This window comes from Phalacrocorax carbo, chromosome 1 (assembly GCF_963921805.1).
Source record: "Phalacrocorax carbo chromosome 1, bPhaCar2.1, whole genome shotgun sequence".
NCBI lineage: Eukaryota > Metazoa > Chordata > Aves > Suliformes > Phalacrocoracidae > Phalacrocorax > Phalacrocorax carbo.
In genome coordinates, this window is record NC_087513.1 from 185,926,025 (window position 1) to 185,953,804 (window position 27,780).

General features: G+C 47.8%; 1 protein-coding gene across 1 annotated transcript; it reads right to left on the reverse strand.

Annotated features, from left to right (window-relative positions):
- Positions 1-942: 942 nt before the first annotated feature.
- ERICH6B (glutamate rich 6B) lies at positions 943-27,462 on the reverse strand. The gene is given in 16 exon segments (XM_064440847.1): positions 943-977; positions 980-1,085; positions 2,248-2,476; positions 4,395-4,547; positions 4,861-4,949; positions 7,149-7,294; positions 7,851-7,915; positions 9,434-9,588; positions 9,795-9,896; positions 12,094-12,215; positions 18,038-18,169; positions 20,391-20,472; positions 20,909-20,910; positions 21,779-21,894; positions 24,269-24,326; positions 27,102-27,462. Coding segments are annotated over 16 exon segments (1,953 nt in total).
- Positions 27,463-27,780: the final 318 nt, after the last annotated feature.

Genomic DNA, 27,780 nt, shown 5'->3' on the forward strand with positions numbered 1-27,780 from the left:
ACGACGTGCGACCATTGCTTCCCAGGTGCTTGGAACCTCCTGAAAAGGTTTGGGCCTTTGGACTGTGTCTCATAAATGAAGCGAATGCCAAAGCAGCTGGCTGGGCATTCATGCTTCTTTTTGTACCACAGTGATGCCCACAGCATGGCTTACGCTGTGCTGTGTGTTTTCCAAGTAAAACCAATGGTCCCTTCCTCAAACTGCATGTTTGGTGTTGACAAAGTGAGATGGGTAGGAAAAGGGGAAAAAGCGTGTGCTGCTGAAGCAGCTCATGCGGTGACTGCAGGTAGATCCAGCCCGGTGTCCACAAATGCTGCTTTCTCCTACCCTCGTGTTTTTATCCTCAGTGAACCCTGGAGCAAATCAGATCTTTGATATAAAGACCTCTGAATAGAACAAAAGAAGAATTGGTTGGCCCCTTTCAGTGGTGGCCAACCATGCCACTAAGCCATGGGACTTACAATCTACCACCGACTGGAGCCCTGACAGCCAAGGGGCCCCTCATCTTCTCTCTCTTGGATTACCCCTGGTCCCTGAACCAAAGCTGCTGTTTGTCATCTCCTCTCCACCAACATAGGTGTCTGGCTGAGAGCTGAAGCGTGCTTGTCTGTCATACCTGGTACAACAAGTTCCCAATGTCCAGTTCATCAGCTGTAGGAAGGAAGCTGTGTCCTTTAAAGTGCTGCACATTTGCTGTGTAACCACACTGATCATACAACGATCCATCAAGTGCTTTCAGATGAGATGAGCTTGGTGTTACAAGGACTTGATGTACAGGAAGATAGGCATGGTGATCTTGAAAAAAGGAGCTTTATTTTCAAGTGACATCACCTTGATGAAGAAGTTGATCTGAAATGCTGATGTAACTGCTTGCTGCGGGTAACAGTATCTTCATTTCAGTATTTCATGCAGGTAGAAGGTGATGAAACACAAGGAGTGATATCACTGGGAGAGGGGTTGCCAAAAGTCTTGCAACATTGTATTTTGGACAGCAGGCTCCTGAGCTGAATCTTTTTAGACTGAAGGAAGAGCTCCTCTTTGCTTTCTGGCCATTTAAGTAGGTGACTTTTGTCTGGGCCTTTCAGCTGCAAAGAGAGCCCGTGCAAAGCGAAGAGTGTTAATGCTGAACCCCCTGAAGGGAGGCTGAGTAGAAGAATATCTCTTATAAGAGATAACCCACCCTTTCACGCTTACCCATGGAGTGTGTCCAGCGTGCCCTTTCCCTCCATAGCCATGGAGCACACTAACCCTTCAGCTCCCCTTTGGAGGTGATCCTCTTCCAGCACACGTACAAAGGGAATGGGGAGCTAAACTCACGGCTCTAGGCTCCTTTGGTGGGAGCAGGCTGCCCAGGAGGAGTGGAGCAAGGAAGGTGACTTCCTTATCTAACGTAGCAATGGGTCCTGAGAAGGTCTGAATTTTGGGGGTGGTAGAGCAGGTGCCAGTGCTTTATGGTCCCACATACTGACCTCGGGTTGTTGCCAGCTTTCTGAATAGCTACCCCAGATGTGCTTCCTTTAGCAATACATCTCTGGCCATGTATAGACTAATGCTATGAGGGCTGTAAACATTTGGATTGTGCCTGCACCTGGGAAGACAACTTGAATCCTTCGCCATGAAGACTCAGCCCCCAACCAAGCATGAGCTCCTGGTGACGTGTGACCTGCCTTTCAGAGCTGACCAGTTGTGTTTGCATCTAGTGGAGGACAGGGGTGCACACCAGTAGGCTGGGGGAATCACGCTGGCACTGAGCAGGGCTGAACCCTGGCCAAAACAGCATTTCTGCCTCCAGGGAAGGGTCAGAGGTGGGAAACCTGAGTGACAACAAGTACCAAAGGGTTTTGGCTCTCCGTCACCCCTCCACCCCCCACCGCATGCTTGTTTCATGTTAAGTGAAACGTTGTTTAGATAAAATCAGGAGCTTTGTGTTTGTACTGACATTTAATATAAATGTTTTGAAAAGAAATAGTGTTTCAGAGTGAATTTGTGAGGGGTGCTGTTCTTGCCCTTTAGCGACAGCATTTCAATCTTATCTAAATGCCTTCCTGGAAGGGAATTTCATTAAGATTCACATAGGCAGGAAATTTGCTTTTTGAATGAAACGGTGATTTTTCCACCTGAAAATTTGTGACCAGTCCCATGCAGCAGCACCAAGCTTATCTTCACCAGGCATTTTCCCTGCTGCTGCTTTCCAAGTGGCTGGTAGGCAGGAGCCGGCTGGGCAAAGCTACCACAGCAAGCACTCACCTTGAGCGGGGACCCCACGTTGAAGCGGATGTGACCGCTGCGGCTGGTGAAGGATAAATCGATTTGATCCTGAGCCAGGATTTTAATAGTGATGTGGCTGTTCAGTTTCATGGTGATGGACTGGAAGGGAGGGGTGTGAGTGTGGTGGCTGAAGTCATGCCACTTCCAGCGCTTCTGGCTGGCCCCTGCCTGGTCCAAGCAGATCCCGGTGTAGGGGTCCAGGGCAGCCCTGGGGACAAATGCAAAGCTGGAAGAATCCAGAGCAAACAATACCCCAGACCCAAATACCATCTTTTGTCTGCAGTTTGATTAAACTACTTATTATTGTGGTCCAAATAATAAGGTCACTGCTGGGACCTGATACACCAGGTGTTTTCTAACAGTTTTTGTCCTACAGTACAAGCATGCTATAGAAATTGGGTGGTCCCTGGGGGAGCAATGAGTCCCTCAAGGGCAGAGCAAATCTCCAGGCAGAGTGTGGGTCTTGTGCGTGCGAGTCCCCTTCTTCCTATTAGATGTCTACATCTTCTGAAAGTCCCTGGACGTGGTCATTTCTTTTGCTCTGGTAACCTTTATGCCAAAAATAGGTCCTCGTTGTGTGCGTGTGTGGTTGTGCGTGTGTCTGGGTGTGGGAAATGGCTTTGCCAAACTATGAAAGAGAGAGAAATGCAGCGTGTGTTGGAAAGCAGCCCATATTTATGACATACAGATACGAATCTATACTCCCCAGGCCATGGCAGCCTGGGTAGGCAGCTCCGGGTGCTGGAGCATCCCCCCAGCTGTGGCATGTAGGGAGCTTTTATCATTCACAGCATGTGTTGAGTTTTTTCTGCCTAAGCTTGAAGAAGTAGTCTCACCGGCCTGCGAAAGCGGCTCGGCCTCCCCCAGCGTTACCTTGTGCTGCAGCTCAGAAAATGCAGAAAAAACCTCCAGGAAAAAAAACCCTCAGTTTGCAGCTGTGATGTGCTACAGTGCCAGCTGCAGACAAGCCTGAACCAGTCCATATGTGGGATGGATGACCGACCCACAGGCTTTCCGTTTTCCTCTCATCAAAGCTATCATATTCTTTTCATGAATATCAGAGGGGTCACTTAGCATTGCCCTTAATTTATGGCTGCTGGGAGAGGCTGGGAGGGTCGTAGCAGCCTGTCTCAGCTCATCAGCACGCCGGCGTGCGGGTAACGCCCATGGGGAGCGTGTGGTCCAGCGGGGCCAGGAGAGCCCCACGGAGGGGTCAGCAATGGTTTAGTGCTGCTAGGGATAGTCTCAGTGCCACGCTGTAAAAACCTGGCTGCTGCATGATGGATGAAGGACCGGCACGTCTGCAGGCGAGCGGCAGGACTGCAGGAGTCTGATGGAAGTGTTACTGCAAAAGCTATTTAAAATGATTTGTAATAGCCAGTTAGACATTTAAGATGTCCATTAGTTACTCTCAACACAGGGAGGACTTGTAAAATTGAGGTGGGATTTACTGATTCTCCCAGTTCCTAGCTTTCTGAAGGGAAACGTTGGAGACTGGGGGTGGGGTGTCAAAAATTAGTATTCGATGGCCTAAATGCCAGCAGTTTTTACTAAAGCCATTGGTCACCTCATATTACAACTTAGACTGCAAGAAATTGGTCATCTAAGTCATTCTTCAGCGAGCAACACTCAATGGATATAAGAAACAAACCAAAAGCCATGTTGACCTCAAGCTAACTGACTCCAGGTATTGAGGTTTGCCCTTGGGTGTGGATAATAAGCCCACTTTTTTTCCAGTGTGGCCACCTGGGGCTCTCACACCCTCATACCCACGCTGTAAAGGGGTCAAGCCACCTCCATGGCCATGTGTCCAACCTTGGCCAAGATCAACCCTCATGCCAGGATCTCTGGACAGATGTCACTGGCAACAGAGATGGGGTGATCCCCAAGTGCCCTCGCATTTTAGATGCTGCCTGCACCCGGCACCTTGGTGCACGACATGAGAAGCCACTACTCTGGAGGGCTGCAGCACAGCCCTCCCTCCTTTTCATGTACTTTCACACAGGAAAAAATATAACTGGAACAAAAAGTGGAGATGTTTTCAGCATGCCTTAAAACCCAGGGGTACCAGCAGGGCAGGCTGGGGCTGAGCTGGGACCCAGCATTACCTCTGGGCTTGCACCTACCAGATGTGGCCGTCAGGGTGGAAGCAGACCCCACGGCCGTAGCTCCCAAAGATAGCCCTGATCCCTGGGTACTTGCTGTCCTCCAGGATGCAATAGGTGAACAGGGCTTCCTCGGTGAACATGATGAGAATGGCCATGCTGCCCGATGGGTAGCTGAGAAACAGTTAAGAAAAGACAAGCCCATAGAAAGCCCACAGAAAGCCCACAGGAAGCATGCTTTGGAAGAAAACCATCACGGGACAGTGTCTGGGGGGAAGTGGCTCAAGCCTCCCCCACCCTTCAGCCAGCCAGCCCCAAGGCAACCAGCTCTGTGAACCTCACTTCCTTGCAAGAGCGGCATGGGTTGCGTAGCCGGCCCAAGAGGCTGAGGTGGGTTACCCCAAGGGAGGAGAGTCATGGTGACCCACCTTGAGGCAGGGCATTCCCGCGGCTCCCCCCACCCTCAAGCGTCATTGCTGCTGGATACTAAACCTGACCACTTCCATCTGGGAACAGCAGATAAAATGTCTGTCCGTCAGGATAACACCGTCTTACAGGCTCAGGAGAACAGCAGTGCTGCAGGAGCAAAACCAAGGAAGTGAGAGGCAGGCGGCGGGCTGGGGTGAGGCATCGCGGGGATGCCTGCCCGGACACAGGGGACAGGGACGCTCTGCCCCAGGCCTTCCTTTCCCTCCACTGGTGCCAACCCCAGAGCTCTGGCAAGCCAGACCATCACACTCTGCACTTTCCACCTGGCCTTGGTTTTGGTTTTTTTGTGTGTTTGCTTACTTTTTAATTAAAGGCTTTTAAATAGCTGAGGAAAACTCATCCTTCACTTCTGTGTTTTCATGCTCCCTGTACAAAGCTCAGCTCTTCTCATTTTATGTTATTAGCTGCTCTCTGACGATATAATTTGCCAAGAGCCCTTTTTCTATCAGACCCACAAGTAGTTTATCCTTCAACGTACTGACAAGTGAAATAGAAACATTTCTTTGCTAAGGGCTTAGCTGCCGGCATTACAAGGGAGCTGGGTTTAATGCTTTCTAATAGGAATAAGCAGCATTACTGCCTGCTTCTCTGGGAAGAATGGAAGAGCAGCTTGGAGAGGGGGGAAGAGGGGAGACCTTGCTGTTCCATTTTAACATCATCGTTAAAAGCAGCAGCTAATTCTCATGTGCAGAAAGGGGCCGTGCTCAGGTTTTGTGTGTCACTGGGACCTGAGGGACTCGTCCGCAGCAGCTCCCAGATGGAGGCGTTTCAGGCACGTGAAGTGGCTGACTCCAGCCATAACTGTGGCACTAATTTATAAGCTGAAGATGCACATTTTGGCTCTGTGAAATAGCTAAGAATTACTTCCTGGTTATAAAGGATGGAGGGGAACAAAAAAGCAACAAACTAACAATTTTGTTCCTGCTTTCATTTTTCAGGCTTTTTATGAGGCTAAAAAGACAGACGGTCCCAGACAGGAGGTTTTGCTACCCCTATATTTCAGAGGGGGAGAACAGTGTAATGTGCTTCTATGTCGAAAATAAAAAAGCCAGCAAAATCACTGATTGTGTGATAAATCACAGGTAATTTTCTTGCACACCTGCAGAAACTGCAGTGCTTTCTGGTTTGGGAAGGGAGAGGAGAGGCAGAGGAGGGGAGGGAAGAGCTGTGCTGTAAGGGGCTGAGCTGGTGGTGGGTCCCATCCAGCCCCTGGCTCATAGGGCAGGCCACCAATCTCTGCTTGCCCCCCTGGGTCACTGGGGCTGGGATGATGAGCTCCAAGGAGCTGCTTCTCATGGCCACGGGGGTGGAGGGGACACACTAGTAGCTGTTTCTGGTGGGGGCCATGGTAACCACTTGCCGCGGAGAGATGCCAGGACCCTCGGGCAGCTCCCATCCCACAGCCGAGGCACTGCTGAGCCACTGCCAGGTTTTGTGCAGCCCACCATGACCTTTTTTTGATTGGGCCTCTGTGATTTATGAGCCACATGAGCTTGTGCTGGAACATCTCAGGGATCCCTTTCCTGAGGTGGGGACAGAGACTGTGCAATGTACTTTTGCCCGTCTCACAAAAATCAGCTCCTTGACCCATAATTGTCTTTCTTTTGGTTGCATCCAGCCTGGTTTTCCAGGGAGAGCTGCCATATGAGCCCCCCGCCCCATTCCTTGCTGGACACAGCAGTGGCACCCCTACTAATGAATTCAAAGCCTTGACCCTGGACCCTGCAAAGCTTTTGCCTGTGCTGCTAAATTGTTGGACTGAGGCTTGGCCCAGGACCAGGAGTGTTTCCCCAAGTGATTCCTAGCTGAGGAGCCTGGATCTGTCCCCGCTAGGCAGTTTGGACAGGGCAGCCTGGATTGGAGGTTAAGAGAGCTGAATAGTATGGAAGTGAGTAGAGCAGGGTCTGAGGCTTCAGTATGGGTGCTCACTGACTGGTGGTGTTCAGCCTTCAGGCTGCATAGTATGCTCCATAAGTAAAACCCTTTACACACAGTTATCATCCCAGTAAAACCCCAGGGATGCCAGACTCAGCTTTCCACCTCAGCCATGAATGCCTGGTTAAGTTCATCTTCAAACCACCACAGGTTAGTATGCCCCATCAACTTAGCGTACCCACTGATGAGCATTTTAATGTTTTGCTGAATCAGTGTCTTCTCTGTGTCGTAGCAGATATCTAAATGGGTTTGACTGGACTTTCGTGGGGTATGAGCAAATGCAACACTATACAGCTCTCTACAGTCCCTGCCTGAAAAGCAACAAGAAGAGATCCAACAGGCCATACCCACCTTTAAGTGCGCCGCAACAAAATTCCTGTCCAGCTCCAGCAGGTCTTCTGGAGGTGCTGACGTCAGTTGTTGCTTTTTGAAAGGGGTAGTCTTTGGTCTGACAGTGTATTTGTTTTGTTTTGAGAGGCTGAATGCGATTCTAGTCCCTGAAAAAAATTGTGAAGGTTGTTGTTGAGGAAAAGGTGATGCAGCTTTGTTTCTCTAAGGCTTGTGTCATGGATTATTTGGAAAGGAGGGGGGATGGAGGAAGGGACTGAGGAGTTTTTGTTTGAGGATAAATAAGCAGTAAGGGAAAAATCTAACCTAACTAAGATGGGGTAGGCTCTGTGATGCTGCAGGATGGCTTTCCTGAAGATGTAAGGGATCTCCTTGCTTAGAACAACAAACTGTCCAGACCATGAACAGCTGAGGATTACTTATGGCAAAGGATGGACTCGACATGAACTAGCAAGTCTCTTCCGTACCATCTTCTACTCCTCTCAGCCAGATGTCTCCAGCTCAAGCCTGGAGATGACAGGCCTTGTAGGCAGGGAATTGTGGAGACCTGTGTTTTGAGAAACTGTGAAGGTCCCTGGCCACTCGTAATGAATATTATGGCACCTTTTACTACACAAAGAGCTGCAGTTTCTGCACTGAAGCTACCACGTGCTTCTGGCTCCATGCCAAGCCTAGCAATGACAGCTCACTAGCAAAGGTCCTTACCAGGAACAAATCTCAGATACTGCCGAAATATTTCCCTGTAGCTCTCAAAGCCTCCTTCATCCAACCTAAGATCAAAAAAGGAAGTTAAAAATAAGATGAAATTGTTGGCTAAAGGCCCTACCCTTATAATCTAAGGGGGAAAAAAAAGTATCATGGGGTGTTATGTCAGGATTCACCTGAAACAACGCAGAGGTCTGCATATGAGATTGTCACCATGGATGGATTTAATAGCCAAAGCAGAGAAATAGGAGATCCATCTCATTACAAATGTGATGAATCATGCAGTAGAAGCACCCTTTTTCCTACCCTTCAGTCAAGGGGAGCTGCCAGTTATGGGGGAAGGCATGGGTATGGGCTTGCAGAAGTGAGGTGAGTCCCAACCCTCAGGACATTCTGCCCACACATCTCACCACATGTGTGGCTGAAAGCCCTGTGTCACTCCACCTGCATGTCGTACCCCTGCCAGTCACTCTGGTCTCCCAGGGCAAAACAGCTTGTGTGGTTGTTTGGGACCAAGTGCCACATGCCATATATGCTGCTGGCCACTGCAAAACCAGAAGACAGACCCTGCCCAAAAGGCTCAAACCACGTCCTACCTGGAGACCTGAGTGGCACTCAGACCTTGTGCTGCCCCTCTACAGCAGAGAGATTTTGGTGTGGGCTGTTGCTCCCATGAAGGTGTGATGGCACTTTTAAAGGTAAGGCTCCCAAAGGACCAAAACAGTGGGAGAAAAGGGGAAACAGCAACGAAGGATGGAATCCTCAGGTGATGCAGCCAGGTCTCCGCCTACCTTGGCAAAGCCAGCATGCCCCAGCCACGGCTGCTCACGGCATGCTCTTGGAACAATGCACTCCCAGGGAGTGAAACAGGAGCTAGACGCTTTGTGTGCTGCTTAGCAGCCTGGGAGGACGTTGGGACGTCACATCTATGTCCCTCAAGGCTGCTGGGTGTAGGGATTGAAGCAGCTGTGGTGGAAAGGTGTGCAGGGCCTGTGCAATGGGAGAGAGTCCCAGAGTGGGGTCAGATGCTTTCAGGGTCTCTTGTGAGGGAACAGTTACCCAGGGTTAAGCTTGGGAAAACCTTTTGCTGTCTGGGAAAGCATCTGGCCCCGTCCCTCTTTCTAGGGAGCTTCCTAATCTGCAAGTGTAAACCTTCAATGCAAATAGTGCAGAGGTGAATCAGCTGGTGACTGCTGAGCCCTCAGCTCTAGCTGCTCGTCATCAAGCCCACCAGTGCTTTTCTAAGGGCCCTACAGTGAAGATGAGCTATGTGAAGACCCTCAGGCAAGTATTGCCTCAGCAGCACTGAACCATCCTGGTCCAACATTAATGGCCCCATTCAGCCCTGTTGCCTGCTCAGCACATCCTGCCCAGGGCAGGTGATGGATCTTTCCTGCCACTGCCACATCATAGGCCTGACATAAGGATGCCTCAATGCTTGTTGCTGCATGTGGGCAGCAGTGACACTACACCATGGGCAGCTTCCCACCAGTGAACCTTCCTGGGACCAGAGTGATGGGACCTCTTGACAGGGCTTCTCTCCTCCCACCAGGGCCTTGGGCCAGTCTCCCTTGGTGCCTTACTGCTGCAGCAGTTTATCCTTGATTCTGCTCCTCAGCTCAGCTTGGGAAGGGTCGGCATGGGGAGTGATGTCCAGCTTCATCTCCGCTTCATCTTCACTCATCTGCTCTTGGACGACAGCATCAAACGCTTCCTTATATCTCCTGCAGCAAAAGAGCTGTGGGGGTGCAGTGCCTGTCAGGAGCGGTGGGGCTGGCATGGGGCACCTGGGTGCACTGCAGACCTCCTCACCCTCCAGCTCGTCTACCCACATCCACCTCCCCTTCCTTTCTACCACTGCGAGGAGGGGGGGGGTATCGCTCTCCCTTTTGCCAGGAAGGATCTTACATTATGGGCATGCTCACATGGTACGGGTAGACTCACATTTTCCTGGGGTTGTTCCTTCAGATCCACCACTGTTGGGACTGGCTTTTCAGGAGCGCTGCAAAAGGTGCACTTTGAAGATTCTTCGGTCCAGGTGGTCTCCTCAGAGGACAAAGGAAATTCAGCATCAGCCTTATTAATTTTTCAAAAAAGTAAATTGGGCTTAAGTCTAAGCTGTTTCCGTAAAAGCAACCAACCCACTGCATTTAGTGTGACACTAGGACTCCTTTTTTAGCATGTATATACATATATTGTCAGGAAACGCAGGTTACATTTCATTATCTGTGCTCCCAAATAAATGCAGCTGGCATGTTTACACTTCCTTCCTAAGAGCTCAATGGAAAGTTATAGTTGTTTTTCATATGAAAATTTGACCAACTTTTTAATTTGGCCTTCTTTTAACATCCTGTGAAGCACCACAAAAGTGAAAAAAAGAGGGGAAAAAAAGGCTTTAAGCCTTTTTAAACAGCTTAAAACTTTAAAACTTTTAAAACAAAGAAAGCTCCTGTCTCTTCTTTAAAAACAAAACCCTGAGAAACTACATTAAAAAACTAGATACACTCAGTTTTTAAGGCAATATTGATATGGAGAAACTTCAAGGAAAATGAGAGCATTTGCATTTTGGAAAGGAAAAAAAATCCGTGTTTGCAAAGGATTTGTGATGGAAACATCCTGATAATTGCTCGAAAGCAGCTTAAGTCTGGTTTAGCTTTAAAGGGCTTTTTCGTCTCCGTAGTATTTATAGTAGTCATCCTGATGCCTTCTACCATCAGCAGTTGTGTCACCTAGAGCCACCCCATCTTGCCCCAGGTTTCTTTCTGGGTGGGTTTTCCTCCTCCTCCATCAGCCAGCTGTGTTCCGGGGCTGGGTGGGCTGGCCAACAGCACAAACCCTGGTGCCACCAGGATTCACAAATGGCACCCGTGCTTTTATCAGCATACTCTGGTTTTATTTGCATGCATGGCAGGTTTGTGCTGGTCCAGCCACTGCTGCTTATACAAAAGTTGCACTCTGTCTACGATCCACATCTACCTTTCTGGTTGTGAGAAGAGTTATTATCTGTTGCTCATTCCTTCCAAAACTACCTTGTTGAAAGAGGAAGGTAAAGACCTTCCAGCTCTGACCAGAAAGAAATGGGAATTTTGTAACAGCAACTGAAGGAACTGATTTCATATCCCCTATTGCTGCCCCAGGGCTGTGCAGACACGCACGCCAAGCTGGTGTGGTTCACCAGCATTGCACTGGCACTGAGCACACCACACAGCCATTCCAGCCCCAAACCTTACCCAAGAACAAGCAAGGGCTGAAGGCATAGCTGAACCCCTCAGCTGCACCAGAGGAGCCCCCAGCACTCACCAGCTTCAATCCCTGGAGCGGGCAGCAGCGCAGCATCAGACAAAAGACTGGGTTGGAAATACAGACTTCTGCCTTCATGTTTAAGGTGGCTGAGTGCCTTTCCCTCTCAGACGAGGAAGGGATTGATGGCTGTACTATCAACAGGCCTGCAACTGGTTTTCTCATTAATTTCTCTTTTGCTTTGTGGATCTGTGAAACCAGTGGGGGTTTTTTCAGGCACATGCACACTTTTTTTGCCATGAGACACAGGTCTTCCCACAGCTTAAGAGGCAGTTTGTGCCTGAGTCACTGACACCTGCTTTTTTCTTTTGTCATCGAATGGGTCCTGGTTTTCTGATGGTCAAGCTTAAGTCTCTTAAAGGGGAGAGCCTCTGCCCTTTGGAGCAATTTTTGCTTCACTGTCATAGAAGAGACACTATCTTCCTTTCTCCCTTCACAGCTGCAGGAGCATCAAACCACCTCCGCAGAGCATTTTTCTGGAAGCTGCATGGCTTTTCTGGAAGGTGTCTCACCAGAGGGCGGACAAATCCTGCACTGCCTGTCTCTAAGGGCTGCAACAACAAATTACTTGGGTTGGGGAGGAGAGGGAAACATGCTTGGTGCAGCCCCGTGGCTCTAAGGTGCACCAACAGGAATGGGGAACTTTCCACCAAAGCTGTTCACTTTATCCTCTGAATTAATTTCACCCTTGCCTCTAGTGCTGGAGTGATGCTCAGCCTGACTCCTTTTGCCTACATATAACAGCGGCAGCTCTCCAGCCTCTTCCCCAAGCAAGGCTGTCCCCAGCAGAAAGAAGTGCTCCTTGTTGTTGCCCCCGGGCACTGACCCCACACCGGGCACTGCTGCAAGGTGCTGCTCCCCAGGAAAAAAAAAAACACCACTGAAAGAGTGCTTGTCATAGTAATTCCCAGTTCCTCTCGCTAACTGGCTGACTGGGTCTCACCTTGCCTGGGTAGACGTCAGTTGCAGTCCCGTCATCCTCATAGTCTCCTCTCACAGGCAACGGCTCCTCATCTGATTCCAGCCTTGGACTCCCTTGGGCACTCTCAACAGGCTCACACACGGCTGTTTTCAAGGAAGGGTTGCCAGTTAGCTCCGATTCATTCACAGTGATATCTCAAAACTTCGTGTGCAGAGGTTTTCTCAGAGGAAGGCTTTGCCATCCATTGGTCCCCTCTGCCTCCTCTCCTAGGGCCCCCAGGACTTCTGTACACCTCTTTGTGCCAGGGCGCAGCTTCAGCAGGAGAAAGGAGAAAGGGCCACCATACCCCTATCCATTGCCCGCTGGTCCTGTACAGTCTGGTGAAGGGGGCAGGCACATATATCCTAGCAAGTGGCATCACCCTCACCAGAAGTAGACCTGCTGGTTAAGCACAATGCCATCCAGCCCCAGAAACACCAACTGATCTCCTGTGGCAACCCAAGAGCTTGGGAAACTGCATTTCTTCCCTCTCCTTGGGACCTGGCACTTCAAATTTGAGAGGGAAATCTGCTAAATTAGCCTAAACATTGTCCCGTGCTTTTGAAATATTCATAAATAATCTCAAAATAGTAGTGAGCAGGGAGAGGAGAAGTTTGTTGATGATATTCAGGGTGGCTGAGGCAAAGGGCTGACTGTGAAGAGTTGCAGAAAGACCCTCGTGGCACTGAATAAAAGGGTAATAAAATCACAGATGAAATTTGATGTAGATAAGTGTAAAGTGATGCGCACGAGAAAAGACAGTCCTAGCTTTACATACAAAATAATGGGCTCTGAGCTGGCTATTTCCACTTTGGAGCAAAATCTTCAGGTTGTAATAGATAGCTCTATGCAAATGTCAATTCAACACTCAGTCGCAATCAAAAAAGCAAACAGAAAGCTAGGAATTATTAGGAAAGGAGGAGAGTGCAAAACAGAGGAAATCATTATGCCGCTGTATAAATCCATGGGCTCCCATCTCTTGAATACTATTGTGCAGTCCTGATTCACCAATCTCAAATATGATACAGAAGAAATAGAAAAGTTAGAGAGGAAGGCAATTGAAGATGATCAAAGACATAAAAGGGCCTTCATTCAGGGAATGACTGAATAGATTAAGACTTTTTATCTTTTTATCTTGGAAGAAAAAAATGACTAAAGAAGAAATATGACCGAGTTTTGTGATGGGAAGAGTGAGTGGCGTGACTGGGGAACAGCTGTTCACATTATTCAGTGCTCCTCAAAGGAAGAGAGTGATCATCAAATAAAACTATTAAGCGACAAGTTCAAAACAAACAAAAGAGATTTTTACCTGTGGCACTCCTTGCCATAGGGTACAGTGGATCTTTAAAGTTTGCATTAGTTCAATAGGGTGTAAACTAAGAATCCATCAAGGGCTATTAAATGCAGAGATGGTGTCTACAGTTCAGGCGGTTCCTGAGTCACAGACCACTAGGGGAATGGAGAGTATTCTGGGAAGTATATACAAATGTTTGCTCTATTTTTGTATTGCTTCCTGAGCATCTGCTGGCTCTCATCCAGGGCAGGATGCTGGGCCAGGCACACTCTGGGGCTGACCCTTTGCAGGCATCCTTATGTCCTGCATTTCACACCACGCCATGTCTCCTGCTAAGGCAAAGCAGTTTAAATGTAGCCCAAGGTGTCTGGTGCTGCTGCCTGTCAGTGTTTCTGATGAAGCCCCCTGCATCACAGGGAGCTGCTTGGTGCCTTTCCAGCCTGAATGCTCTAGGTGCAATTTTCAGCTCAAAAATCCTTCCACCAAGACTTGCAATCAGGGCCCTTTCCCTTCAGGTCCCAAAGCAAAAGCCTCTGTAGGCCAACCACTTCAGAGCATGACCCCCTTCTCATGGGATACCCCCACTGTGGAAGACAAAGCAGCGACCTCTGTGGCTGTCGGTGGGAGCTATGAAGAAGACCTTGGTGACCGAGAGAAAGCACCAAGCCACCTGAGTGCTGACCATCCTCTGTGGGCACACTGATGTATATCAAAAGGCACACGCTGCAGAAACTGGGCCCACACCATCTCCTCCCATTGCCATGTCTGGGATCTGAGGAAGCCTGTTCAGTCCACCTTCTCCTGCATGAACAAGTCTTCTCTTCAGGTCCTCAGCCGGAGGCCAAGTCTTCTGAAACACAGCTGATAACCAAGGGATGTGCCTCATGCTACATGCAGACCTCTAACGTGCATCTCACCAAGTGGTGGAAATGTGACCAGGCGGTGGCTGTGTCTCTGAACAAGGATGTTTTGTGACAGTCAGCTCACCTTCCCCCAGCCTGACCTAGAGCATTTTGGTTTCCATTTTTCCAATGCATCACTGAAAGAGAGTGGCTCCTGTTCTGCTTATGATGCATGGTTATGAAAGATGGGAGAGCAAAAAAAAAAAAAAAAAGAAAATGTATAGTAGTGGCTCAAACAGTCAGTCCAAATCTGAGTGATTCATTCAGGTTTTCCCCATGTAAATTAAAAACAAACACTTGGATGCTCTGATGACACGATATATAAGTGTATCTTCTGACTGAAAACTCACCACCTTAAGCCAGGGACATTTGCGTCCCTGTGCACTTTCCCGATTGCCTTAAAAGCCGTGCTTGGCTTTTTACCAGCTGGTGGATACAAACTAGGAGCCTTGCTTTGCACCTCCTTTCCAGCTAGAAATGAGAATGAGGGATAGTGGCTATTACAAGATAATCACACCCTGGGGGGAAATTCCTGAGCTCAAGTATCTCTGTTCCCCAGACCAGGGTAATCTCCTTGTGCTTGGCTAGCCATTGGCAGAGCTTGTCAAGCCAGGTTTGCTTGTCACACTCAGCGTTTAGGAGCCTGACCTATTTCTGGAGGCTGCAGTGCTGCCCAAGCAACCTCTTGTTGACATTGCACGCTCAGTAACGTGGAGGTGAGGTCAGTTCCTGAAAACCTACCATTTTCACCTATAAAGCCTAACTTAAAGTAAATGTAAGGCCAAATTCTAGTCTTATTGACACCTGTGCTATTTTGCAGCAGCTCCGAAGGAGTAATGATGATATATGTTAAAACGGGAGGACACTCAGACCTCAGTCCAGTTGATTGATCTGCAGGAGAGGGAGCACAAAAAGCTCCGTTACACACACTGAAGCAAATAATCTGACAGTGACTGTTATGGGAAAAAAATCCTCACCCACATTTCTTGCCCCTAGATTTCCATTAAGAAGGAGTCCCTGCTGTATTTGGCTTTGTAGGATAGGGAGAAAGATGAGAGTCTTGCAAGTAGAGTGTAAACTGCAAGTGGGCAAGAACAGGAAAGCCCAGCTTTTGGCTGCAGCCTGGGGAAACAGGGTGGCTTCCTCTTCTGCCCCACTCCTCCTCCTCCTCCTCCTTGGGACTCCCTACTCAAGCTGGGGGGTCCTGCCGCCCCCAGGGTGACCCCTGGCACCACAGCCAAGCTGTTGAGACAGGGCAAAACCCAACCCGGTTCCCTGCACGTGGGCTGGCCCTGTCCCACCGGGGCTGGAGGGAGTTTTTAGCCACAGAAATACAGAGCCCCGGCACCCTGCGGCCACACACCTCATGCATGGGCTGCTGTTCTGTCATCGCTGGCGCAGGCTCCTGCGCCCACCTTAATTTAATATGTTTGTACTGAATAATACATACTTCTTGTGAAGAAAGGTGGGTATTTCTGTGCAGGGGGAACTTGGCAGCTCTGAATATTGAGCAGCCATTTCCTCAAAGCAGTGGGATTCAACCTGGTAATCAACCCTATTAGCATTAAAAGGAACTGTCTAAATGTCAAGCCAGGTTCAATAAATAAACACTAACACATTTAGAAATGGCTTAGAAAGGGGAATTAAAAGTTTTGCTGTTAATTATGTTTCTTATTTTAGAATTTTTTGTCAATTCGAGCTCTTCCATTCAAATGAGATAATAATTTGCTGCCAAGTTGAAGAAAATGAGATGGCCTGAAAGTTGAGTGTGGGCAAAGTTGTTCATACATGATAGAGAGCTAGTGGGGACCTTAGACTCTCTCGCAAGCCCCTGGAAGAACTGTAAAGATGGGGTCAGCAGGCCCTTTGGTCAGGTGCCTTCCAGCCTCCTGTTACAGTGGCTCCCAAATCCTCTGATACTTCTTTATCCCACCAGAGTCAGGAATCACCAGGAGACAAAGGAGAGGAGGGCAGGGTCCTCCAACCAGCTGAAGGCATGCAGGACGTAGGCAAGCAGAAGCAGGGGGCTTAGCTTGCTGGAGGCACATTTTATAAGCAGCTTCAGTAATCAGTGCTTTTTTTAACAACCAACCCTACTCCTCCAGACCCAGCCACCTCCAATGCCGCCTGAATGGAAGTGGCTCACCCACGTCTGGTGCTTTGATGCGGTAATGACATATAACTGATACTGATGGCAAAGGCTAATCCACTCTGCCCTGTAATGTCCCCAGTCAATCATGCAATATTCTGTTATTGGAAAAACTCATTTTTGCCCCTCTGATGGTAATCATTGTATGCCCTGAAGCACAAGGCTTGATAGCCTCTGTAATTTGCAACCTAGCTAAGTGTAACTGCAGATGTTAATCCTATTTATATAAATGCCTGACAAGCAAAAGTAGGGATGGAGGGAGGAGCTGCAGGGCAGGGGAAGGCATACAGCTGGGTTTCCAGGAATTCTCCTCCTGCAGATTTCAAGCTGCTGCATCCCAGTAAAGGGAGACCCAGAGGTTTGGGGAAGGCAAAGAGGTAACACAGGCAGTGACCCTGCAGTTGTGCCCCTCCGCTTGCCTGGTATCTGTTCAGGAAAATGCTGGAGTAGACCTCACTGCAGAGCATGTCCCCTGCTCTGGGCAGCCACTCTCTAAGAAATGTGTGTCAAAGCATGTTGTGAAAACAAAATACTAAAAAAAGTAAAAGAAAAAAAAAAGGAGAAAACGAAAAGAAAAGCAAGAATCTCTTCTTTCTGATCTTTCCCCCTTTCTCCCCAGAATGAGTGGTTTTTATCCCAAACGGAAAGGTGGTGCTTTGCAGTCCCAGGTCTTTCTTTCACAGCCTGATTCCTCTGAGGACTGCAGATATCCAGATGAAGGAAGAAAAGAGGCATTACCTTCTCTCCACTGTTTTGTCACCAAACTTTCAGTGGACAACTAGGAGCATTGCCTTGCTGAGCCCTGCTCTCTGGAATCAGCCACTCTTTGCAGTTTTCATTTTGCAATTTTGTTAAATTTCTTCTCCTCTAGGTTTTGCTTCTAATTTATATCCACTTCCCTTTTCAATGTTGCACTGTTTTTCCACTGTCCCTCCTGTTCTGCCTCTCTCCTAGTCTCTATTCTTGTTTTCCTCTCTTCCCTGGGGTCTGTCCCCCTTAGTTTTTCATTCATTTCCCCACAGCTATTGATATTTTTTCATTCTCTAATCTCATATTTCTTGCCCTCTTTCTCAGATTCAGTTTTCCTTCTTTTATCCCCATTCCCAACTGTTTTTTTCTCCAAAGCACATGATTTTCTTGCCTCCTGTGCTCTCTGACACCCCATGTGCCACCAAGCTGAGATGTGGCAGAACTGAAGCCCACTGAAATTGAGGAGGAAGACCACAGGAGAAAGAGAGCTGTGACCCTTCAGTTTAAGGCTGGTCCTCCCAGACATCCACTTGGCCCTTTCCTAGAGGCTAACTCTAGTATTCTGACAAAAATGCTCCCATTCACATTTCCCTCCTCATTTTTATTATGGCCCTGGATTGACTAGACAGGATGACTTGTCCTCCATGGCCACCAAACAGTGCTAACCTCTGATCCACAGCAGCAAAAGGAGGACTTCAAATGCTTCAGTCATTCTTATGAACAAAGTATTTTTTAGTTTAGCCTGGGATTTTCAAAGGATGGCAGATGAGCACCCGGGAAGCTCGAATTTATCTCACAGTGACTGTGATTATTCCAAATATCACACTGTACCTTGCTCACAAGGCCCTGCTTGGTGACTCTCCTCTCCATCCTTGGCCACTGCCTCTTCCTTGGTTTCAGCTGGCCCCTTGTTCTCTCCGGCCTTGGGGTACACCTCGGTGTCCCTGGAGAGCACCTCCATGGCTGGAGGGAAGAACAGAATCTTCCCCAGCATGAGGACACAGCGCTGAACCTGCTTCTGCACTATCGCAGCCTCTGAGGGGTGCCAGACAGGGTGGGGACCACGTGCCCCCCTTGCATCCAGCTCTGGTGGAGGGGAGCACTGGGCCAGGTGAGCATGACCTGCCTCTGCAAATACCTTACCTGGCCCTTTTGAGGAGGGTGTCCTGTGGGTCAAGAGACCTGTGTGAGCTGAACCAAGACCCACTGTTGCCCCTGTAAGTGAAGTGCCTGAATTAGGAGCCTAATATTGTCAACAGCAAGGAACAGGCACCTCCAGCAAGTAATTCAGAGGAGTAGGCACCTAGCTCAGGGGTGATGAGATGCGGACACAGCTCTCTAGTTACCCACTCCTAAAAGAGCAGGAAAAGGCATTTTCTTACCTCACCAGGATGCAATGAGACCTATACACATTAAATAACATGTTCTGGGTGAACTGCACCCTGAAGTGATGCTCAGTTTCTCTACTTGGCTGCTTAGTACTGAAAGTAACCCCCTAATTGCCTGATGCAGGACTAAACTGTGGGAGGAAGGGTTATGTATTCAGAGAGGCACCGAACCTGCTCCCATGGCAGGTGGGTACTCAAAACACACTTGCGCTGGTGATGGGTACCTGTGCCTCTGATCACTCACTCCACCTATTTCACCGAGGAGGGGGAGGAAGGGAGATTACTCCTTTGTAACTGCAGGAAAGCCGCAGTTTCTAGGAATTCATGTATTTGGGTGAAATCTTGCCAAATGAGTCTCTCAGGCCTCACAGAAGAGAAAAGTTTAATGCCAGCAAGCCCGGGTTTTGCAGGAGCTGTGACCCACTGATGACACCGGTCCCATCAGGACAGAAGGGACCCAGCGTCCCAGGGACCCAGCCACCCAGCGTCGTTTCCAGCTGTGGATTTCCCTGGCTTTGCTCCCTTCCCAGCAGCCCCACAACACCCAGCACCTGCACCCTGATGTGTTACTGCTGGCACCATCCCTTGTCCTGCAGGAACAATGAAATAGCAGCATTTCCCTGGTCTTATTCCAGGTTTAGCTAACCTAACCCAAACACCAAAAATCCCCCAAACCCAAATCAAGGAGAACCCAGCTCCACAACTATTTAATTAAGAATGATATCTCCAGAAGATGTAGTTGTAGACTACACTGAGTTTGTTGTGTTTTGTTTTCCTGCTGTTCACCTCTAGGGATGTCTTGGGCAAGAAACATCAGATGCGTTAAGAGCCCACACTCACGGGTGCATGCCAGTGGTTTACCCCACACATGCATCCTCTCTGCCTGGTTACAGAGTCTTGTTTGCTTTTTAAGGCAAGGCTGTGACAGCTTGGCCCTGTTGCACATTTCCATAGCTGCAGAAGACCCAACTGTGGCCAAGAGCCCCCACTTGCTGTGGTTCCATCTGCAGGGTCTAAGGATAGCAACAAGGATGGGCTGGCAGGAGATGGTAATATCTTTAACTGTATCCATTAATATAGATGGAAAAGAACAGACGAGCATTTGGGCACATTTGCTGCTTTCTTTTAGACCTGAGAAAGACTTGGTACAGCCAAGAACACATTTTCCACCCCAACTGTATACTACAATTGGTCTAATAAAAATGTATTTCATTTGCTTACAAAAATCACTCTTCTGGGCACTTCACAGCCATAAAGCATGCTGTTTTCTATTCCTGGCTTCCTTTAAAAGGCCAGGTCTTGCTGCTTATGTTAGTGAATGCACCAGACACGTGTTACAGCCAAGTGAGCACTGCTGTAGGAGTCTTCACTTTATCGTTTTCTAAGCTTGATCCTCCATGCACTTAAATTGATTTTACACTCACGGTACTCCCGGGACGCCCAGGCTGCCTCAGGTTTTTACCAGTTTAAGTAAGATTAGGATTGGGCCCAAGATCTTGTGTGCCTTGCAACTGCATATATCTTGCAGGTGTTTTTATCTCAGTGAGTTCATATCTGTATTTCCAGAGGACAAAGAGTAGCACTGGGATCCACAACTGGAGGCATGCAAATCTGATGGTTAACTGTAGGAAAGGGCAAGCAAACTCAGATGAAAACAGGCAAAACTGGTTTAGGATCTGGTTGTGATGCACATGCCAGCAAGTAGCACTTGGTCTTTTTGGCATCCCTGAGACCATGTGCAGAGGATGGGTTGGTCAAAAAAGGTGTATTAAAGCTAGAACTTTAATGCCGCTCACCTTGGTCTACTGTGGGCTTAAGGCTGCTCCTGCCACCCACAGCCTCTGGCTCTTCTTCCACTCTCCCTATTACTGAAACAGCCTAAACATCATGTTTTAGTTATAAAGTGAGTTTAGTGGATGGAAGGGTGGGAGTGGCGGGGGATTAAATTTACTGCTTCAGTGACTACAGATCTGAAATAAATCTCCAATTCAATGATAGATCAATAACACCAAGATTGGGTTTAAATTATTAATAAACTATGAGAAACAAGGATAATTATTCTATGAGTCACAGCTCTCTAATGCACTGCACATTTTTTCCCTGAGACATCCGCATTGAAGCACGACCTGCCTATCTTTTGGCAGCAAGCTGTAGCCAAGAAGTTAATGCTTTTTGTTTTGCTTGCTAAGCATTTCATAAACCCTCGTGGGCTGAGACTGCCTAGTGACAACGTTGTGCTTCTCTCACACAGAAACCCTTAGGCCAGGATCCCCTAAAACATTTAGGTGCCTCAGGAAATCAATGTGGAAATCACATCTGTGGACGGTTCAGAAGGCCCTCTAATATCCTTCTGAGGTGGGATGTCTGGAGATGGGGGAGTTGCATTAGCCTAAAAGGAGATGCTGGCCTCGAAAAGTGACCTTGGATGGTTGCAGAGGCCCACCTTGCTGGTGGCAACAAGGAGGGACAACCTCAGGACTGCAGGAGGCAGGGAGGGGAGGAATGGCTTTTGCACATTGCTGGTAGACTCCAATGACAGCACCACTGACACGCTTGTGAACTTCAAGTGAATTTCACTTCACTCCCCCTTTTCAGGCAAAAAAAAAAGAGAGGAATCCATCAGCCTGAGGAGGCCTATTAAAATCAAGAATCTGAAAACTAGAATATACCTCCATTCTGGGTTGTGACCATCTGTCGACTGAGACAACACAGCAGGGGCTGGAGATACTGAGCGCCTCTGGGCATCCTTCCACCTCAGCAGGTGTCACCCCTCAACTCCAGCATCATAGCTTAGGGTGATGATGGAGAGCAAGTCCAACTTCAAGGCACAGCTCACTGCAAAATCAGCTCATCCCTGCTCTTTGACAGAGTGGGCTGGGGTTGTATGGGCTCAGAGCATTCTTGGCGATGCTCGTCGGCTGCTGGGCTATCAGACCAGGTGCTGAGTGGTGCCCTGGCTTACAAGGAGGGTACCTTAACAGGAGAGGAACAGAACTCAGGCTATTGGTAACAAGAGTCATTTATCCATGTCAAAGTGCTTCAAATGAATCAAAATTTCTGCTGAAAAAAGCCTACATTGTGAGTATTTTTTTCAGTAAACTGATGCCAAAACCCCATCTTTAAAAAGAAACCTACATTTTTGAGTACTTGGGATGTTGGATAGGGCTGTTTTAAATGAGCTTACCCTCCTTCCTGGCAGTAAGGGACTTGTCTGAATAGCTCCACTTCGTCTGGGTCATCTCATCCTCTAGGTCGTGCCTTCTGGAGCAGCAGGAGGCAGGATAGCCATCTACATGCTGTCTGCAAAGAGGTGACACCAGGTGGGATGCTCGTAAGTAGTTCATGGGCAGCAGGGAAGAGGGCTGTGGGGTTTAGGAGCAGGCAAGCTTTCCCAGCGGTTTCCAGTGATTCTTGGTGGCATTATTTTGGGCAGGGCGCAGCAGTTACCCTAAATGAGTCCTGCCTCAGAAGATGTGAAAGTTAGGTCTCTGCAGCGTGCAGAGGGGAGAGGGGCATTCACAAAGCTAAGGGCAGCAGAACAGAGAGGGGTAACTGCCAGCAGCCCAAAAGGGGCAAGGAGTATTGGTAGCAGCTGGGCACAGAGCCTTCTGTGAACCTGCTGCTTTTCTTGCCTCTAGTTCACTGGATGAAACAGGGTTATATCGGTCCTAAAATCCTCCTCCTGCTTATTTTAGCTTACACTGTGCTGCAAATGGCATTAGGTGACTCCTGCTCAGCTGGATGATATGGCATTGCACTGCACCCCACACAGGCTGGGGCTCTGCTGGGGCACCCCTACTTTACCAGAACATGTCCAGCAGCAACTGGGGACTTTCCATACCCCCTCCCACTCCCTCCTTTCACTTGAAATTGTCTAGCAGGGTATGAAATAATTCTGAGCCTACAACACGGATCTATCAAGGTGTCCAGCTGCTTCTATCTGTGTAATGCAGGGAGAATTTTTTGATTGCCCCTATGATATACTAATTTAAAGATGCATGCAGCCTTGGCAAATGAAAAAGAAAAACCAAAACATTAAAAAAAAAAGATGCTGAACAAACTGTGGTTGGGCCTGACTTGATCTGATTTAAGGGAAGGCTATGTTTTTTTTTATTTTTATCTGCATTAGTAATTCAACAAGGCCTTCACACATCACTGCTTTTTTATTAGTTACCTACGAATTGTAAAGGATTCTGGGCGCAGCGCACACAAATTAATGCGTCCATGGATAAAAACTTTCAAGGAATAGGGGGAACAGCAATGCTCTGGTGCTTCCATCATGTGTTTGCTCTCCCAGCTCTGCTGATGTAGCGAAACACCATCATCTCTGCCTCACACATGAGGAGCAGAGCCCAGTAAAGGGCCATGTACAGGCTGACTGGGACAGGTATAGAACCCAAAAGTCACTGGAGCCCCCGTTCTGGGACTGGGGTGTTGGTGGGTGACTGGGGCTTCTCCACAGGTCCAGCCAGTATTTGCTCGAGGACGAGACGTGCTTAGACTGAGCAACCCACCTGCCTGTGAGGGGTCTGGGTGCAGCCCCAGTGATTCATGGGCAGCTGGCTGCATGTACCCCCAAATCATGGCTGGTCCCTTAAAGAGAGCTCAGGCCAGCCCCGCGAGGAGCTGGGCTGCTGGATCCCCTCCAGCTCCCGCAGCAGCAGCTCCCCACCTCGCAGGAAGGCACAAACTGCTCAGATGGGCTGGAATCTTGTTTTTCTTGCACTTGTGTTGTGTCTTTCTGTTAGCCTGGAAAGTGTAAGACCAACTTCCCTTGATATCGCAACAGAGGTTTTACCTCAAACCATAACATTTTCATAATTTGGGGAGGAAATAGATCCTGTGCTCTTTCAGGTTCTAAGTTATGAATTTATAACCCTAGAATGAAAAAAAACCCTCCTTGCTGCATGTTCCTGTAGCAATACAACAACCTTCCCTTAAACAGCTGCTTATATCCTTTTCCCTTGGTGCCAAACGCACGCTGTAACGTCTTTAGAGGAAAAAAGACAAAACATCCTTCTGATATTCATATAAGGAATGTTATCAATGAACTGAGTGCCATTTAAAGTACACCGCAGAAGCATTTGGTCTTTGCCTCTTGAACAAGCATCTCTATCCAATTTCTACTCTTTCCCCTTCTCTGTCTGCAGGGAAGATTAGATATGTCTAACATTCGTATCAGACAGCCAAAAGGAGTGAGCTACATTCCTGGCCAATGTAAATCCACGTTGCTTCAGCAGCATCAGTGGCACAAAGGATGGTATTATACTGATTTACCGTGGCTGGGGAATCGGACCTCCCTTTCCTCCCCAGCTGGAAGAGCAGCCTGCAAAATAAAAATCATATATCGCAGCCACTTCGAGAGATGCTTCATGGGATTTACCTGTCTAGCAAAAGAAAAAATGAAAAAAAAAACCAAACCACCTCTGCAGAGGCTGGCAACATCCCTTTTAACACAGCAAATGTTGAGGAGCCCAAAGACAACCACTCGGACAGACATAACTTCGAGTTTATTAATAACAGGGGGACAGCAGCGGCTGCCAGGCTGTAGATGTCTCAGGCATACTGTAAATCTCCAGTTGTTAGGTGTTCCTGCTGCTCACCCGTGTAAGGCATAAATACAGCCTAATGCGACTGAATTATATAGAAAAGTGTTACCGATTAGACTCCTTACTTGGATTGCTTCGGCTTAGAGCCAGTGGGCTGAGCTGATGGGGAATCTGTCAGTGGTGCTGGAGGGGAGAGAAAAAGCTTTGTTTAAAAAAAAAAGATCCTTTTTTTTGTGTGTATAGAATAGTGGGGGGGTTTTGTTGCCTTAAGATTTCTTGCCATTTCATTATTTTGTATTTCAGATAAAACCTTCCCACCTTAACGAGGAACATTTTTCCCTATTGGTTTTAATGCTATAATAAATTGTGGGAGAGCGAAGAAAAAGATCCCAAAAATGAGCTGTAAAAAAAGTTGCTGGAGACCGAGGGCAGGCTTTGCAGAGGAAGAGACAAGAGTTACAAGCTAATTTACTTTTTCCTTCCACTCAGGTTTTGTCTGTAAGCAAGTTCGGTCTCTTAATTTTACCAGCTCTTTGGGAGGATGTATTCCCACGTGTGTTTCACCTTCCCTGCTTGTGCCAGTGTGGCTGCACAAGGGCAGTGGGGCGAAGGGGACCGGGGCTGCCCCTCTGTGGCATGATGCTACAAGAATAGGGAGGAAACTAAGAATTTTGGCCTGAACACCTTGTGCAGGCAGATGACGTGCCCTGGGGGGGAATTGCTGTCAGAGCAGCACCTTTCCCCACCTCCGGGTTTGCATTAATTCAGTGGCCACAGGTTGCACATTTCCTCTGCATGCAGAGCACAGCAGACCTGGGGTCTGTTGCAGCCCCGGGGTCTGTTGCAGCCCCCACCTACAGGGTTAGTTGTACATCTCAGCTCAAATGCTCTATCAGATAAACCACCGCTTATGCAACCTACCTCAGTGCCAACATCCCGAATGGCGTTATTACGAAAAAATCAGAGAAGATGAGGGAGAGCTTTAGGGCCTGCCCAGATCTGGGGAAAGGGCGCGGACATGGAGGCATTTGGAGAGGGCAGTAGGGTGGCAGAGGAGACGGTGGAAAACAAAATGTAGAAGAGTAAGAGACGTGGAAAAAAAGAGAGGCATGGCTGTGACAGGGAGCCAGAAAAAGCATAGAAATTAAGGTTACTGTTCAGATTACATAAGCCACTCTTATGAAAGACAGAATACAATTAAAAGAGATTGAAAAAAGCCAAAGAAGCCCCATGAAACACTGTACTGCACAAATTCTTGAAGACATATTAACTGTTCACTCTAGGTCCCTAATGAGGCTTTCCCATATTTGATTTTCCTTAGTAAACCTACTTGTGTCTAAAGCCCTCTACTGAAACCAGCTGAAAGAAACCTCATATTTCATCTGAATTTTAAATTGTGTTGTGGAAATCCAAGAAGCGATTGCCTGGGGTAGCAATGACTGAGGTTTCTGCATGCATTTGCTTTCAGTCACTTGTGGCTGTTTCAGATCCTCAGCCTCTTGCCAGGGCAGATTTCTCCTCAAAAAGGCAGCTCACATGTATGCCTGCTAAGAATACTTGATTTCCACGTGGAAAGCTTTTAAAAAATAAATCTTACGTGTGCAAACAGTCAATTTTCCTATTCTTGGGAGCTGGCAAATTTGCATTGATAAAAAGGCAAAAGTGAGTAGAAAACACTTCTGTTGTCCAACCTCCCAGGGAGGACGAATGCATGAATTCTCTAGGAAATAGGTAATACTTTACTTCAAGGATTAGCCTGGCTCTTTCATGCCAGCTGTGCCTTTCTGGCTCTGACAAGGCAGGCTGTGCTAGGGGGTCTCCTATAGCAGGTGGAATGCATGTTCATAGCGTGTTCAAAGAAGAAATATGGAAGAAGTCCAACCTTTCCTCTAAAAACCTGATTTATACTTAGGATAAGGCCAAGTTGTCCCACTTGGACCCCAGATTGGGATCCAGTCTCTGTTGCAGAAAGCTATACTCTCCCTTTGTAGGGAACCAGTTGCTGTTCCCCATGGCTGTGGTGTGATCCACTTCCAGTGGCTTTTGATGGGGCCACTTGTCCCTTTCTCACCCACTCGCAGGGGACAGCTGTGACCCTGTCCTGCATATAGCCACAAGCCTCATCCTGGTTTGCGAGAAGAAGAGATGGGCTGTGTCACCACAGGCAGCCAGAACTGAAATAGGACAAGTTCTTGCCATTCTTAGAAAAGGGATTTTTAACCTTGTAATTTAGAGGGTTTTCCTTTCTGTGCATTAACTACATTTGTGTCACTGCTATCTGCCTCCAAACATGGGCTGGATTATTTAATGAGTTGTAAAATATTATTAAAAGCAAGGTGTATATATATGTGTGTGTGTGTATATATATATATATATCTAAAAGTAAATATAGCTTGAGATATCTAACAAGAGACATAATTGCCTAATATAAATTTGCTGGCATTTACATGCAACAGAGCAACTCTGCTCCAGACAAGACTAATCACAGTGTTTGGACTCTGAATACCTCAGAAATTCAGAAGTGCTGCCTAAAATGGATGTGTGGGTTTTCTGTTTACACTCTGTCCTGACTTCACTTTGCTTCTGTTTAAATTACTGGTAAAATCCCATTTTTCCCATCCAGGGCACTTAGACTAGCACCTTGCATTTGTGATGAGCTCTGATAAATTCCATAGATGTGATTCAGGTCTGGGTGCTGGTGCTCCTTACCGTGCTCTCACAGCTCAATAACTTAGCCCAAAACATGGTACAAACCAGACCAGCAGTCCACGTAACCTCAGCCCTCACTGGCAGGCAGGGAAGGGAAGGCACACGTTGATCCTCAAAATCCATCACCATTTTAGGTGCCCATGCATGGCACTTATATTTACCATATGCAAACAGAAACTTAAGATCAAGAAAAATCATAGAAAAGGCCTTATTCTCTCTCCTTCCCTCTAACAGGTTGCTGAAAAATACCTGTTAATAGCTTATCTTTCCTTGAAATTTCTTCAGAGATCTTCCAGCAAACTTTGCTATTTTCACTCTGCTTTGCAGGAGAGGATGAGGAGGCTCCTTCAGGCTCTGCATCCCAGACAAGCTCTGTGCTGGTTTTCCTAGTCATCTCTGTGTTGAAGTAAGCAAGATTCGTCTGCTTCAGGTAATCTCGTATTCTCTGCTTATTGAAGGTTTCTTTAGAAGACATGTACACTTTTTCCAGCCTTTTCACATTTTCCACTGTGAGAGCAGAGCTGGAATCTGATGAACAAGTCCCAGGGGGAAATATTTTTGGTTGGGACCGGTTACTGCCAGACCCTGACAGCTTGTGTCCATTAGACATATCTGCAATGCATTAAGGAGATGAGAATCTTCAGCAACAGGCAAAGTCAATTCATCATTCTGGTAACAAAGAAAGAAAGAAGAAAGAAATCCCATTAGTCATTTACTCCTGACGGGCATATTGATTGATGTAGTTAAAATGTTCACACTAAGATAACCTTATTAGACTGAAAATCGCTTTCTTTTCAAGAGGATGTACTAGGCTCCAATTCAACAAAGCACTTAAACAAATACCTGATATTAAGGGCATGCCCAAGTCCCATTGGTGGGATTTTCCTAAATCGGTTCCACCTCACACTTAAACGCCAAAGCTTAAGAT